The sequence below is a fragment of the Notechis scutatus genome, chromosome 1, assembly GCF_049901735.1.
Source record: "Notechis scutatus isolate UNSWTSFEM ecotype Mainland chromosome 1, rNotScu1.2, whole genome shotgun sequence".
In the NCBI taxonomy this organism is placed as follows: Eukaryota; Metazoa; Chordata; class Lepidosauria; order Squamata; family Elapidae; genus Notechis; species Notechis scutatus.
Window position 1 is genome coordinate 82,183,481 of NC_142009.1, and position 16,546 is coordinate 82,200,026.

General features: G+C 40.7%; 1 protein-coding gene across 2 annotated transcripts in view; it reads right to left on the reverse strand.

Annotated features, from left to right (window-relative positions):
- TMEM181 (transmembrane protein 181) overlaps nt 1-12,095 on the reverse strand; it is a 39,810-nt gene extending 27,715 nt beyond the window's left edge. The window contains exons 1-2 of one of the 2 annotated variants that reach the window (XM_087969548.1): nt 11,862-12,095; nt 4,828-4,931 (exon numbers count right to left, since the gene is read on the reverse strand). In XM_087969548.1, the coding sequence (XP_087825674.1) occupies nt 4,828-4,931; nt 11,862-11,992 (235 nt within the window). In that variant the 5' untranslated portion in view covers nt 11,993-12,095. Of the gene's footprint in view, nt 1-4,827; nt 4,932-6,790; nt 6,950-11,861 lie in introns of those variants that run through there. The other variant, XM_026675267.2, reaches the window with a different exon arrangement.
- Nucleotides 12,096-16,546: the final 4,451 nt, after the last annotated feature.

Below are 16,546 nucleotides of genomic sequence, written 5' to 3' on the forward strand. Positions count from 1 at the left end.
CAGTAAGGAGAGAAACAAACACACTAATTCTAGCCTAATTCATTAATCTCAATCGAAACATCTTTTTGTTTCATTTCAATTATTTCAAATATAATCCTTTAATATTTATTTTAAAAATAAAGATAAATATGTGTTTGCCTAAAAATAATAATAATGATAATAATAAAAAAGGTTACCAATGTCTCTCCTTGCTTTTAATAGTCTATATTAACTTATTAATTTAGTTGGTTCTTTATTCTGTCATATTCCCTTTCCATTACACATTCTTTTTATAAATTCTAGATTAATACAAATTTTAACACTAAAGAAAAAAAAAATATATAGGTTTCCCCCCTTTTACTGCTTTGAGTGTGACACCTCAATGATTAAAATATACCTTTATTCCCTCATCTTGATTCCCAATAACCCATTATTTTTAAGAAGTTACATTCTTTTCATTTGGATTCCGCAGCATATTTTCCCCCTTAATTTTTAATAAAAGTTATCAGTACCTATATTACCCTATTTTCTAAATATTTTTAATTGCAGAAATATTCTTATTAGCCCTTGTCACCCTGCAGAACCCCCTTTTTAATCAATTTAATTGAATTTAAGCGAAACATTTGTTAAGGGAGCTTTAGCCCAAAGGTGCTTTTTTTTTTTCAAGAGGGAACTGGACTTTCTGGTTTTTCTTTGAAGATGTTTCGTTTCTCATCCAAGAAGTGTCATGCCCCTGTTGGAGTCTGACTCCGAGGGAGAGATGGAACAGCTGACAGGGAGTGGGAGTGTGGCTCCGGTGGTTGTGGAAGACACTGGGGAAGGGCACAGGCCGGATGGGCATTCAGAGGAAGACACAGGCACATCCTCTCTTCATCCTAGGGCACGCAAGGAGGAGCAGATAAGGGAGAAACGTGAGTGGGTGGTCTATGGGGGAGGAAGGGGCCCTGATCCCCTTCATGGGCTGCAGCTTGGAGGACTGTTTAAAAGGACGAACTGCGCATGGCAAAGTTGCTGGAAGCAAAGCATGCATTCTTGTCGGAGATTATCGGTGTTTTGGCTTCTTCTCAACTGTGGTTGCTGCATTATCTGGTAGAAGTCTGCAATTAATCATCCTTGCCTGCTGTAGTAATTCCTTCAGTGTGATGTGTTCGGTTTTTTTATTTTGAATTAACTTTACTTTGGGTGCAGACTGCATTTTCTTTAAGAGTTTGATATCCAGCAGAGGATAATTGGACATTGGGGCCAAGTTGGAGGCATTAAAGGGACTTTCTTCTATTTGTGTGACTTGGTTATTTTTGTGTCACACCCCTGGTCATCACAAGAAGATTCTTTAGAGCTGCTGTCTTCAAAGAAAAACCAGAAAGTCCAGTTGCCTTTTGGAAAAAAAGCATGTTTGGGGCAACCTTGACTCGGATGACTGAGAATCTCTATAGGCATTGAGCTTTCACCCATTTTACAACCTTTCTTGCCACAGCTGTTAATCACCGCAGTTGCTAAGCTAGGAACCTGGTTGTTAAATGAATCTGGCCTCCCCACTGACTTCTGGCTCATCAGAAGGTCGTAAAAGGGGATCATGTGACCATGGGGCACATCAACATTCATAAATATGCACCGGTTGCCAAGCCTCTGAATTTTGATTATATGATCATTGAGATGCTGCAAAGGTCATAAGTGTGAAAAACGGTCGTAAGTCACATTTTTCAGTGCTGTTGTAACTTTGAATGATCACTAAATGAATGGTTGTAAGTTGAGGACTACCTCTACTTGCATTTTATTCAGGCACCTTTTTCTCATTAAATATCACAAATCACTTAACAGGTAGTCCTCAATATACGACCAGAATTGGGAGCAGAATTTCCATTATTAAGCAAAGCAGTTGTTAAGGGAGCCCTGCCCCATTTTACAACTTTTTTTAGCCACGGTCAGCAAGTGAACTGCTGTGATGACCTGGGAAGCAGCACACACGTAACAAATTCCCAAACGTAAATACATTTCCTTTAATGCCTCCAACTTGGCCTCACTGTTCAATTGTTCGCAGTTGGAGATTAAACAGTTTCAAACATAGTCTCCAAAAGAAAGAATTACAGTCCAAACTCAAAAAACAGATAATGGAGAAATAAAAAAAACCAAAACAAACCGCACTGAAGGAATTTTCACAACAGACCAGGATAATTAATTACAAACTTCAAGTAGATAACAAGGCACAGTCCGCTGGAAGAACACCAACCAAGATAAACCTCTGCCAGAAATAAAACATGCTTTGCTTCTAGCAACGCTGTGTTTTAAATGCCTCTCCTATATACTATTTCCCCCAGCTGCAGCCAATGAGGGGGATCATGGCCGCTTCCTCTCCTGTAAGCCATGTTGTTCCCTTCTCCGTTCCTCCCTGCGTGCCCTAGGATGAAGAGGGGATGGGCCTGGGTCTTCCTCTGACTGCCCAGGCGGCCTCTGCCCTTCCCCAGCCTCCGGAGCCACACTTCCACTCCCTGTTGGCTGTTCCTCCTCTCCCTTGGAGTCAGTCTCCAACAGAGGCATGACACTAATGTTTTAAGAGTAGTGATAGTTGGCAATCTTCAAGAAACAAAAAAGTCACCCATGACCCTCAAATGTGCTCCCCCATTGTGAAATTGCATCCCATACAATCATTCATTTAGTGATCGTTTAAAGTTAGGACACACTGAAAAAAGTGACTTGTGACCAGTCCTCATTCTTACAACAGTTGCGGTATCCTCAGGTCACGTGATCCAAATCGGGCACTTGGTGACTAGCATGTATTTACAACTGTTGCAGCCTCTAGGGAAGGGGTCCCCAAACTTGGCAACTTTCAGACTTGTGGACTCCAAACAACTAAAAAACTTATAATTGACTTCAGGAGGAAGAGAGATGTACATTTACCATTGTACATAAATGGTGAGGAGGTGGAGAGGGTTGGTAGTTTTAAATTTCTGGGCACTTATATCTCGGAGGACCTCTCATGGACTATAAATGCTAACATGCTTGTAAAGAAGGCACAGACGAGGCTGTAATTCCTGAGAATGCTCAGGAAGATAAATGTATTTCAGTATTTACTTCTGTCCTACTACCGCAGCACCATTGAGAGTGTCTGACATACGGCATTCTTGTATGATACGGGAGCAGCTCTGTAGTGGACAAAAAAAACTCTACAGAGAATCATTAAAACTGCCCAGAATATCATTGGGCTCCAGCTACTAGCCCTGGATGACATCTTTGCATCTCACTGTTTAAGGAAGTTGCACAACATTCTCAGAGACTCTTCCCATCCTGCTTACAATCTTTATAAACTGTTGCCTTCTGGCAGAAGATACAGAACAATTAAAACCCGGACCACACATTTTCTGAATAGTTTTTATCCCAGAGCTATAATTGCATTTAACAATTAACTTAAGGACCACCATCAGTGAGCTGTTGGACAGTATTACTTGGTCTGTTGTGTGGGTGCTTGTGTGTTTTTAGGAGGCGGGGAACCTTGGTAAGTGGGGTGTGTTTGGGGATTGTCATGTGTGTGTGTATGTTGAGTCTGGTCTCTGGGTGTTATGTGAATTTCGTTGTATGTATACTGTGTATATACGTATGATGACAATAAAGAATTCAATTCAATTCAACTCTCAGAATTCTCCAACGTGGCTAGAGAATTCTGGGAGTTGAAGTCCACAAGTCTTAAAGTTGCCAAGTTTGGGGACCCCTGCTCTATGATCTATTGTACGATCTATTCGGCACAGTTAATTGAATCATTGCAGTTATTAAGCAACTCCAGTTCCCCCCACTGGCTTTGCTTTCAGAAGACAGCTTCAGAGGGTCTCGCATAGCATGACCCTCTGAAGCTGTCTTCTGAAAGCAAAGCCAGTGGGGGGAACTGGAGTTGCTTAATAACTGCAATGATTCAATTAACTGTGCCGAATAGATCGTGCATTCAGGTGCAACTCGTTTAACAACTGCCTTGCTTAACAACAGAAACTCTAGTCTCAATTGTGGTTATATGCTTCCAATGGACTGTGCCTTGTTATCTTCTTGAAGTTTATAATTAATTATCCTGGTCTGTTGTGAAAATTCCTTCAGTGCGGTTTGTTTTGGTTTTTTTATTTCTCTGTTATCTGTTTTTTGAGTTTGGACTGTAATTCTTTCTTTTAGAGACTATTTTGGAAAGAGTTTAATCTCCAATTGCGAACAATTGAACAGTGGGGCCAAGTTGGAGGCATTAAAGGAAATGTATTTATGTTTGGGAATTTGTTATGTGTGTGCTGCTTCCCGGGTCATCACAATTAGTATCTTTCAGTACAGGTAATTCTTGACTTACAACCATTCATTTAGCAACCATTACAATGTTACAACGGCACTGAAAAAAGTGACTTATGACTGTTTTTCACTTACGACCATTGTAGCATCCCCATGGTCACATGATCAGAATTTGGCTGCTTGACAATTGCCTCATATATATGACGGTTACAGTGTTCCGGGGTCATGCAATCTCTTTTTGTGACCCTCTGACAAGCAAAGTTAATGGGAAAGCCAGATTCACTTAACAACCATGTCACTAACCTAAGAACTGCTGTGATTCACTTAACATCTGTGGCAAGAAAAGTTGTAATATGGGGAAAAACTCACTTCACAGGGGTCTTGCTTAGCCAATGGAAATGTTGGGCTGAATCATGGTCATAAGTCAAGGACGATCTGTAATGCCTCAAATTCATTTCTCCTTTTTGTATCAGGAATACAAACAAGGAATATCTTCAGTGGTTTCACTGTTATAGTAACATAATGACAAATGCAGCCAAGGAACAGAATAAGGAGCAAGTTTTAAAAAATTGGAAGAAAAGGTGAAAATCTTACCTGCAATGCCTATTAAGACAGTCAAGCCAAAACAAATGAAGAATACTACAAAGACCAAAACAAAATGGCGCTTGGACAGAGTATACAATCGCATTGGAGCCAGTCTGCAAACAAGGAGAGAAAAATTAAGTTACAGGTAAACAGCAACTTTACGTTATCGGAAGTAGGGGTGCTTTTTTCTTCCAGACAACCAATTCCAAAATTAAACAACAGAATTTCTATCTAATGTATGTGGCCATTAATTCATGTTTTTGAAGGGTTTTTTGGAAATCACTTTGGAAGGGTTTTTATTAAACAGTAGCATATTCTTATCAAATGTATAAGTCAACCTTCGGAAATGCATGCACACTTTATTCCCAATTTACAAAAAAGGTTATGTTTTGATGACAAGTGCTACATTTGATCCAATTTGTGACCTTTTTGTTTTCTCTGTGCATAATCAGAAAATGATACCCAGGTGTTCTTGAAGGAATTGGAAAGAAGCACAAAACAGTAGAAACACACTTCTATTTCTGTATTTCCTTTATAATGTGCTGGTGTTTGTTTACATGAGGAGAAATTTAGTAGAAATGTTGAATGTTTCTAGATCTCATAGCTTATTATGCCTTCAGATGCCACAGGAAAAGGCACAAAAGACTTGGCCTTCATTATAATGGCTAGTTCTTGCATGATAATGTAATGTAGCCAACATTTAGAACACATTTACATCTAACCTTGCCTATCCCCAGCATTAACATGGCTTTAGGACCAAGAAGTAACAATGTTTCATACCATATACAAATACAATACAATACAAAAAAGCAGGGGAATCAACATTCAGTATGTCTCAATCCACAAACACTTTTTAAAAGCATCCACAATTTTAATAATGACATAAACACAGCTGCTCACAGATTAAGTCCCTTCCTCCTACGTCAGCAATAGAGCGGAAGATATCTTTCCTGGGGCCTTGTTTCTAAAATTAAAGTTAACACACCTCATAACTCCCAGGAAAATTATCTCTCTTGACTTGGCAGTTCTTATCCCAATTATAAACCAACAAATTACAGGACAGTTTTGCATAAGACAAGCTATTGCTTTCCGATTATCTTATTTAAGTTCTGTCTTATCAGTGGCGGATTAAGTTACGGCTCAGTTCAAATGCTATATGGAAGTCGGAAACTTTCCATCAGCTAAATCAGGGGTCTTCAAACTTGACAGCTTTAAGACTTGTGGACTTCAACTCCCAGAATTCCTCCTCCAGTCATGTTAGCTCAGGAATTCTGGGAGTTGGTCCACAAGTCTTAAACTTGTCAAGTTTGAAGACTCTTGAGCTAAATCAACTTTTTTTCAACCTGGTGCTCTCCAAAGGCGTACTATATATCAGGGGTCTCCAACCTTGACCACTTTAAGCCTGGCGGACTTCAACTCCCAGAATTCCTGAGCCAGCTTTCTGGCTGGGGAATTCTGGGAGTTGAAGTCCACCAGGTTGAAGTCCACCCTGCCATATAGATCAGGTTTTCCCCCCCAACCTCAGCTGCTTTAAGATAAGTGAACTTCAACTCCCAGAACTCCCCCAAACAAGCATGAGGGATTCTGGGAGTTGAAGTCCAACACATCTTAAAGTGGCTGAGGTTGAGAAACACTGCTCCAGCACCGATTAGGGGTGCCCAACAATCTGGACAAGTATCACCAGGAGAGAAGATTTGGACCGGAGCTACCAAACTGCCTTGAACGACCCTTGGTCTGAGCCTAATTTTCTTCCTCAACCTCGGAACCGGCCACGGAACTGCAACGTAACCGGAGCACATTCAGGCTGGGAAAGATTTTGCAAAGTCCGGCCTTGAATGACGCACAGTAGGGTGGGACCAAAGTTGATACAGGAGAGCGTTGCAGACTACAAACACCCCACACACAAACACCCTCGGCGCTTCCCGGGGAAGCCCCCAGTTGCGTTCCCAAGCGCAGCCCCTCCCCAACTCACAGCTCCATGTCGAGGCTGCAAATGCGCACCAAGGCTCCTTCACTTGGCCAGCATCTCGCCTCAGCTGAGGAGCCGCTCCACTGCCACCTGCCCCGGTGGCAGCACCGCCTGAGAGCTGCTCATACCATTTCCGCGTGCGTCACCCGACGCCCCAGCCCTGCCTCCCGGCGAAGGGAACAGGGCGAGAAGAGCCCCGCCCAGCCGCTCTTTGGGAGGGAGGGAGAGGGGAGCAGCTTCGCGCTGCCAGGAAAGATTTCCATCGCTGCCCCAGCGGGCAATATGAAAACCTCTGAGGAGGGACGAGGGCGGAAAGAATGGCTGAACTTCCAAAGAAGCTCAGGAACCCTCGTTTCCGAGGCTCCTCCTGTTTCTTTGCTTTTAAAAAGGTGTTTTTTTTTAAAAAAAAATCCCCTCAAGTTGGTGCGAAATTCTAGCGGCTGATGTTCCTTCAGTTATTCTGAAGGAAATTAGTCTAAGTCGGGGGTCTTCAAACTTGACAGCTGTAAGACTTGTGGACTTCAACTCCCAGAATTCCTCCTCCAGTCATGTTAGCTCAGGAATTCTGGGAGTTGAAGTCCACAAGTCTTAAAGCTTGTCAAGTTTGAAGAGCCTTGCACTAAATCCAAAACAAATAATCCGGAACAACAGCATAAGAGACTTGGGAGGGCTCTTGGAGGTCTTCTAGTCCAGGGGGTCCGCAACCTGTGGCTCTTTCATCCCTCTGCTGCAGCTCCCTGTTGCCGGTCGGTTCCACAGTTGATAAAGCTTTTGATTAGGACAGGTAGAGGAAAAAGGACGCCGCACTAGGAGGAGACACTCTGGTGGGACAACCGCCATAGAGTCTGGTCAGCTCCAGAATTGAATGGGGGCTTCGGGTTAGGACCTTTGTGGCTCTTTGAGTGTTTAAGGTTGCTGATCCCTGTTCTAATCCAACCCCACCTGCTCAAGCACCATTCTGGACAAATGGTTGTCCAGTCACTTCTTAAAAGATCTCCAGTGATGAAGCACTCACAACTTCTGGAGGCATGCCATTCACTCCACTGGTTAATTGTTTTCAATGTCAGGAAATTTCTCTGTAGTTCTAGGTTGCTTCTCTTCACATTATTGCCGGGCTCAACCATAATTGACTAATTTCATTGATTATATCCTATTAAGAAGATGATGGCTCTTAACAGCCACATAAACTTCGTCCATGACACTCTGTACCCAACTCATCCTTCAGCAGTTTGCATGGCACATCCATTGCTGCGGAGTGCATCCAACTTGGGCGAAGGGCGTCCATTTTTGCCCCTTCCATCTTCCTCATTATTACAGTCTACTTGTCAAAAGAACGGAGTCTTTTGCATGAAATCCCCATAGTGTGATAAGCTGGGCATGGCCATTTGTGCCTCTCTGAATTGATTTGTCCTAGGACCCTCTTGCCTGCTGTCTTGACTATTTGTGGTGTTCTCTGCGTCTTCTAACACCAGAGCTCCAAAGCATTGATGCTTCTTCAAATCCCAATTTGTGCTTCACGGAGGAAACAATTCCCTGCAGGCTTCCTGATCTTTGTAGGTATAGATACATCCCAGCACCCACTGATGTTGTCTCTAAGGTGTTACTGTTTGATTCCTTCTTGTTTGTTTTGTTTTTGTTTCTTTATGTTAGTCTGTGACTGCAATAAAGATCACTCATCTGAAGAGCTTTTCCAAGGCCTCCTTGGCTATTCTAAGTGCTAATCTGCAGTATATTTCCTGATTGCAGGTTCTTTAATTCTTAATAACGAATCCTAAAAATCAGACATTAAGAACCATAATCAGCATCTTCATTGTCAATTCTAGGGCTGGTTTCTTTTAATTTTTATCATTAGCCTGACCTTATTTAATCTTATTCCGTTTTTTTAATTGTGCACCTTGATTTTTATCACAAGATATTCATTTGCATTTTTTTGAACTATCAAAGCAGTATCACCACCATAGTGCTTGTTATTTAAGTTTCCTCTTCTAAGTTTAAAGCTGTGCTTCTTCCAGTTTTGGTTATATGCCATTAAATCATTGTCGACTCCTTAAAACAATCTTTTTTTCATATCTTCCACCATGCATTCATCACCTTGCCACTGATGGTCCTCTTCTTCTCTTTCCTTCCACCTTTCCAGAGAAGTAGACCTCAATACTTATTCAACCATTTTTTTTTCTTTTTATAATCCAGTAGTCCCTTAATTCGGGGTAGAGTAAGAGTGGCTGGCTGGAGCTGAAGTTGAACATTCTCTGGCCAAATGTCCTTCCTGATGCCTTTATTAAGCATATAATGTTGAATAAATTAGGGGGTGCATATATCCTTGCCTTAATCTTTTTGCCACCTGAAGCCCATCTCTATTACCATTTTCTGTTATATGGTGTGGTTTCTGTCCTGTCTGAGGTTTTGAAATTAAATATTTTGGGATTCTTATTTTCCTAAAGACTTTCCACAACTTCATATGGTCAACACAATCAAAGGCCTTTCTATAATCAAGAAAACCAACATTAATACAATACCAATAGTGTTTAGGCTTATACACTGGTCCATAGTGCTTTACAGCACTCTGGGTGGTTTACCATGTAAGAATTATTTGCATATTATCCCCAACAATCTGGGTCCTCATTTTACTACTCTCAGAAGGATGGAAAGCTGAGTCGACCTTGAGCCCTGCTCAGGATCAAACTCCAGACTGTGGGCAGCATTTGCCTGCAGTACTGCACTTTAACCATTGTGCCACTGGGGCTCTTTAACATTAACTTTTAACATTTAACATTAGCTTCTTTTTGGTATTCTTTCTTTCCTGTTTTTTTATTTTATTATAAAGTTTATTGGCTGCCCATCCTACAATGGGGTAATTCTGGTGGCTTACAGTCATAAAAATATGTCTATACATGGACAATCAAAACATAAATAATTAAAATCAAACCTAAGGACAGATGGGGAGGGAGGAGGCAGAGTGTGAGAAGGTGGGATCTGATGTTGTCTAACATGCATGAGCTATAATATCTGTTTCCATGATGTTTTCAAAAAACTAGCTTGAACCTCTGGCATTGCCCTCTCTGTGTAAGACTCTAATCTGTATTAGATAATTCTAAGCATTATTTTGCTGGCATATAAAATTAAAATTGTTGTAATTTGTACTCTGTTAAATCTCATTTCTTTGTTTGTGATCTATAGACTGTCCTATTTTAATCTCTTGTTATTGTTGGTTTATATGGATATGGTTTAGACTGTTGAATGTACTACCTGTTGGGTTTTGTAAACTATTATTTATCACAGTATGTGAAACATGTCAATGGAAGTTATTTAATAAACCATAATTAAGCCAAGGTTTCGTGCAATTGTAAACTTGTCCCATGTGTCTAGTGTGTGAAAACCTTCCCTGTTTTCACTCCTGGTGATTTAACGGTAATATAAATCAACTCTAAAGGAAGTTTGAACTGCATCTGAATATTGTCAAGTCGTAAAATATGATTCAGACTCTTTTGCCTAGGACATGGTTCTTGCATATTTCCCTCAGTCATCATCCTTACTCTCTGCAATAGCTGCCTAAAATAATTTATTTTGAATAAGCCGAAAGAAAATAGATTCTTTAGGGACTAGATGTCTTATCAGACTTCTATCTGCAAAAGGCAAGGTGGCCAGTAGTGCATAGTGTTGCATACTTAGTTGAGGGGAAGCTGAAGTGCCATTTCCTTTTTTCATCTCAAGCATCACAAGCAACGAAGTACTTTGGGTGCATCTACATCCTTATAAAACATTACTGTACTTTGGCCAACATTAATACTCAGCCAATACAGACATTCACTGTATTAACATTCTCAAGACTGAGCATTGGGTGGGGGTGGGGGGGATTCTTTCTTAAAAATATTATAGTGTGATCCTTTTTAGAAAAGCAAGGATCAGGGTTTCACTGATTGGAGAAATCGGGACTAAGAAATTAATCCATGGCATCATTCAATCTATATAAATAAATGTATTTATAAATAAATGTAAACTTAAAATTTTATTTTAAGGTAACATAAACTAAATTTTATTTTAAGATCTTATGATTAGGCATAAAAATAACTGTTGATTCATTTGTAGTTCCCACCAAGATCATTGTTAATGCATTTGGTTATTAGAGATTTTGGCCAATGGAAGTGGAACTTTATCTCCAAATCAAATATTTCTCCCCTGGATGTCAGTGAGAGAGCAAAGGGGAAGAGAGAACTTTTATCTTCATCATGACACCATGGACACCTTTATATATATATATAAATTGAAACTGCTTACTGGGAGACACTTTATGGTAGGAAGGTGGCATAGGCAGTTCTAGTTTTCCTGTATCATTTTCTGTCATATAATTTCTATGCACCTATTGGGAAGTTAAACCTCCGCTTTGAGAATACACATTCTTTCAGAATAAGCAAGCACAGGCAGAACTCTAATCTGGGGTTATCATCCAAATATTTAGATAAGGAACACATTTTTCTATCACCATCAGGATCCAAGAAATCTAAGGAAGCCTTCTCTTTTTAGGGAATATTTTAAATCTTCAGTGAAGACCACATTCCCAAGAAAATAGATGAACTCAGCTGGGAGAAATCCGAGCTCTTTCCTGACAGCCATTTTGTAATGAAAAGGAATTGTTTTCATGATACTATAAGCCAAAGCGGCTTTTCTAAGATTGACACGAGGACCCTGTTGCAGGCGCCATCGCCCACTCCCCCCACCGTGACCAAGGAGGGAAGGCTGCCCAGAATGAGAAAAGCTCCCTGAGCATATGATCTCGCCTAAATCGCCCATTGATGCTTGAGAAGCTCGCTGATGTCACGCTAGTTAGTCCCCCTGGACCTTGAATGGAAGAGCCTTTTCCCACAGGCCCAGCTCCTGATGCACACAATCCTCTTAGGGAACATTAAAAAGCTCCTGCTCTCAGCCTGGCCTTTACTAAACTGGTGCACCCCAGATGTGTTGGGATGGGTGGGATGCGGGGGGGGGGGGAGTGAGTGGCCCACCCACCTGGTGCCCCTTCCAGGATGATTCAGGGATGCAGTTTGCCCAGGACCCTTCCCTCGCCCTCTCCTCTTACCTGTAGTAACGATCATCCTTGTAAGGGGTGAGATCCTCTTTGATCTCCTTATAGGTCTCTTTGATCCTTTGGTAAATGTGCTTGAGCTCGCCGCAGAGCGGGTTTTCAAAAGCGGGGTCATCGGCCTCCATTCCGCCCCCTGATATTAGAAAGCTCTCCTTTTCCAGCCTCTTGACGTCGGTCCCTTCCTTCGCTCAGCCATGAAGCCCCCTTATTCCTGTGCCCCTAAAAACTCTCCGGGCTGCCGGTAGGGCCATTGAAGGCCACAAGAGACGATCCGGGAAACTAGCGCTGGAAGAAATCCGCCTCGCTCTGTGCTTCTCTCTCTCTGCGCCTCGGTCGCTCCTTCTCGCCGAGCAGAGCGCCGCCCCTGGCGCGGAAAGGAGTTTCGTGGAGAGCCGGCGCTCGCTCTTGCACTGGGGTGGGGGGAAAGGCAGACGAGTGGAAACCAGGCTGACAAAGGCCGCGATAACCGAACCGAGAAAATGATGCGAATCTTTTGCTCTTTCTTTCAAGCCTTGAAATCCTTAGGATCCCCAAACTTGGCAGAATGGTGGGGGAGGGAAATCAGCACCAAGGATAGCGCCGGAAAAAAAACAACCTGTCTCAACGTGGGCGCAACGGACCTTCCTGGGCGTTAAGAGTCAAGGGGAGGACGCCCCCATCCCTTGAAACACAGCCACGCGAGAATTAACCTCCCACCCCAGCCTTATCACTTGGTTGCTGATGCTTTCGTGTTTGTTCTTCAGTCCTTGCTTGCTTTACCCAAAGACGTGTAGTTTGTGCTGTTCCTGGGTTAGTGCCTTCCTGCAGTTTTCCAGAATTTAGCTGAAAAAGACTGCAACTCGGTTGCTGACTAGGATTGACAGGTAGCTATGTAACTTTAAACTGGGCTCTTGGTAATTACCTGAGCTAAGGATCTCCCTCTCCTCCTGTCTCCAACAATAATTTATAACCCTTCCGAGGGGAGTGCGGTAATCTTGTTAGTAATCACCCACCTCCTGCTCATTGTCTTCCATCCTTCTATTTCCTTTAACTCGACAAACATAATTGATTGGTTGTTTTTTTTTTTTTTAAGATCTTCTCATATCTTATATCCAAAATATAGATGCTTTTTTGGCTGATCATTGCTTCAAGGTAGTGTGTGGGTGCACTTTTAAGTCAGTCGGTTAACTGCCTGGACAAATCTCTGCAATTTTCTTAGCAAGATTTCTGAACTGGTTTGCTTTCACTTTAAATTATCTTGCTTTTCCATTGTCTACTTTAGGTAGATACAGATAATCAGAGTTGGAAGGGACCTTGTAGGTCATCTAGTCCAACCCCCCACCTAAGCAGGAGACCTACACCATTTCTGACAAATGGCAGTCCAATCTCTTCTTGAAAGTCTCAAGTGATGAAGCTCCCACAACTTCTGAGGGCAAGCTGCTCCATTGGTTGATTGTTCTCATTGTCAGAAAGTTTCTCCTTGTTTCCAGGTTAAATCTCTCCTTGTTCAGTTTCCATCCATTATTCCTTGTCTGGCCTATAGGAGCTTTAGCCCTATAGGGCTAAAGCCTTTTAGCTTGACCCCTTCCTCCCTGCGGCAGCCTCTCAAATATTGGAAGACTGCTATCATGTCTCCCCTGGTCCTTCTCTTCACTAGACTAGCCAAGCCCAGTTTCTGTAACCGTTCTTCATACATTTTAGTCTCCAGTCCCCTAATCATCCTGGTTGCTCTTCTCTGAACTTTTTCTAGAGTCTCAACATCTTTTTTATAGTGTGGTGACCAAAACTGGATGCAGTACTCTTGGTGTAGTCTTACTAAGGATTGATAGCTCATCTTATGTTATATTATGTTATATTATATTTATAGCTCATCTTATGTGTCTCCCCCACTTTCTTTCTTCCAGATCATATGACATGTCTCTATAGCTTTATGGCTCTATTCTTCTTTATATGATCTTAAGCTAAACTTTTATTGCATAAGGAATTAGTGTCATGGCTCAATTGTTTTCACATTCACTTGCATTCCTTACACTAATATTTTACAATCTGTAGACCATAGAGTACATATGCATTTTAGAAGAAGTTATAAGGGTGTTTTAGCTATACATGCCATATTTTGACAAATGGCCAGTTGTCTGCTGATCCTTTTACTGTCTATTAGAAAGAGTTCCTGAATATGGTCCTGTTGCTCTAGAAACCCATTTGTGAAGGGATCCAATATAGTTTTTCAGTATTCTCTGCTAACATTTGTTTTTAATAGATCACTTCTGATTATTCTTTAGTATCACTACCTTGGCTACATATTTTCCTCTAATTTATCATTTAAATAATTTATTGTCTTAAAATCATTTTTGGTTCTCATATTTTGAGGTCATATTCATTGACATTTTAAAATATCTTTTCTTGCCATTTCTTGCTTGCCATGGGAAGTGAATGTTCTATAATTATATCTTGTGGGATCTTTTCCATAACTCCCCGATTTCCTTTTGCAGGCTTACTGAATGTGCTACGTGGATCTTATTTTTGGGGTGTTAATGCATTACAGGTCAGGTCTTGCTGGCGCATCTATTTTTTATTGATCTGAATTTCACCCACGTATTTGACAGCTGTAATTCACAGCTTGTTCCACAATCTGCATCTTGCAGTCTTATGCATGAACGGACTGCCCTTTTCCATCTTTCATTTCCTTATCACAGGAAGTCCTTGACTTAAAAACTGCCATGGAACCCAAAATTTCTACTGCTAAGCAAGACAGAGGCTAAGTGTGTTTTGTCCCATTTTATGACCTTTCTTGTTACAGTTATTAAGTGAGTCACTGCAATTGTGAAGTCAGTAACACAGTTGTTAAGTGAATTTGGTTTCCCTATTGACTTTGCTTATTCGGAGGTTGCAAAAGGGCCTTGAGGACACAAAAACCATTATAGACACAGGCCAGTTGTCGTGTCCAAATGATGATCATGTGACCATGGGGATGCTGCAAGTCATAAGTGTGGGGAAAAGATCATACCATTTTTTTTCTGTGTTGTCGTAATTTCAAATGGTCACTAAACGAATGGTTAGTGTAAGTCGAGGACTTACCTGTACACAGTTGATTTTATCCCTCCGTTGTGAATCTGGTGGTGTACAGAGGTGCAGCTGACTTGTTTGAAGGTCATTGAATGCTGCACAAATAGCAGCAGATTTTCAGGCTTATCGCCAGGCTCCCTAATTTCTAATGCAAAACGTCCAATCATTTTTATTAAATACGTTCCTAACTGTATTGGTTATATGTATTGGCTATAGAGCACTGCACACCAGAACAACTAGACACAAGAACAGTTTTCCCCCGAAAGCCATCACTCTGCTAAAGAAATAATTCCCTCAACACTGTTCAACTATTTACAAAGTCTGAATTCCTGTTACTGTTAATCTTCTCATCACTCCTTATCACCCATCCCCTCCCACTTGTGACTGTATGACTGTAACTTTGTCACTTGTATCCTTATGATTTATATGGACTGTTTCCTAGTATGATTTGATTGCTTATTGTATCCTATGACTATCATTAAGTGTCGTACCTTGACTCTTGACGAATGTATCTTTTATGTATACTAAGAGTATTTGCACCAAAACAAATTCCTTCGGTGTCCAATCACACTTGGCTAATAAAGTATTCTATTCTATTCTATTCTATTCTATTCTATTCTATTCTATTCTATTCCTATCAAATTTTGCACTGTAGCTTGCTTTTAGAAATCTTTTGATCATACATTAACTAAAGGCGAAGTTGCCACCTGTACTTTACAAGTAAGTTCTCAACTTATGACCACAATTGAGCCCAAAATGTATATTGCTGAGAAGTTTGTTAAGCGAGCTTTGTTCCATTTTGCGACTTTTCTTGCCAAATTTTGAAGTGAATCACTGAAGTTCTTAAATTAGTAACATGGTTAAGTGAATCTGGGTTTCCCCCCATTGACTCTGCTTGTCAAAAGGTTGCAAGAAGGTGATCACATAACCCCAGGACACTGCAATTGTCATAAAAGTGAATCAGTTGCAAGCATCCAAATGTAAATCACGTAACTATGGGCATGCTGCAATGGACATAAGTGTGAAAATGGTCATTAGTCACTTTTTTCAGTGCTTTCAGTGTAACTTCGGTTACTAAATGAATTGTTATAAGTTGAGGACTACCTGTATCTACTTTACCTTTATTATAATATTGCAGAGTATTTATTTTTTTATTGCTTTAGTTTTATTTTTTTGCCCTAGATGTTCTTAACTACCATCTTTTCAATGCAAGCTGCCAAGAGTCTTTGTTTGATTGCATTGGCACAGAAATGTTGGAGTTTAGTTATAACAAAACTTAGTTAGAAAGAAAATCTGTTTCAAAAATTATTTTTTCCTTAGAATTGTTTCTAGAACTTTTACTTCTGACAAGTCCTGAAAGAAAATGTTTATTATTATTTACCAGGTTCTTTGGAATTGTAGTATTCTTAGATATGCTTGAATTATACAAAAGTTTGCCTCTTTTGAACAATGCCCATTACAAGTAGATACGTTTTGAAGAAATTTTGATATTATTTGAATACATTGAAACTTGGAAACAAGAAATCTCTTTGTCCAATTGCATCACAAACACTTTCACTTTCATATTTATTATTTGGGTTTTTGCAATATTCTTAGATTTAATTCAGGATTGGATTATCTTCTGCGTCTTATTT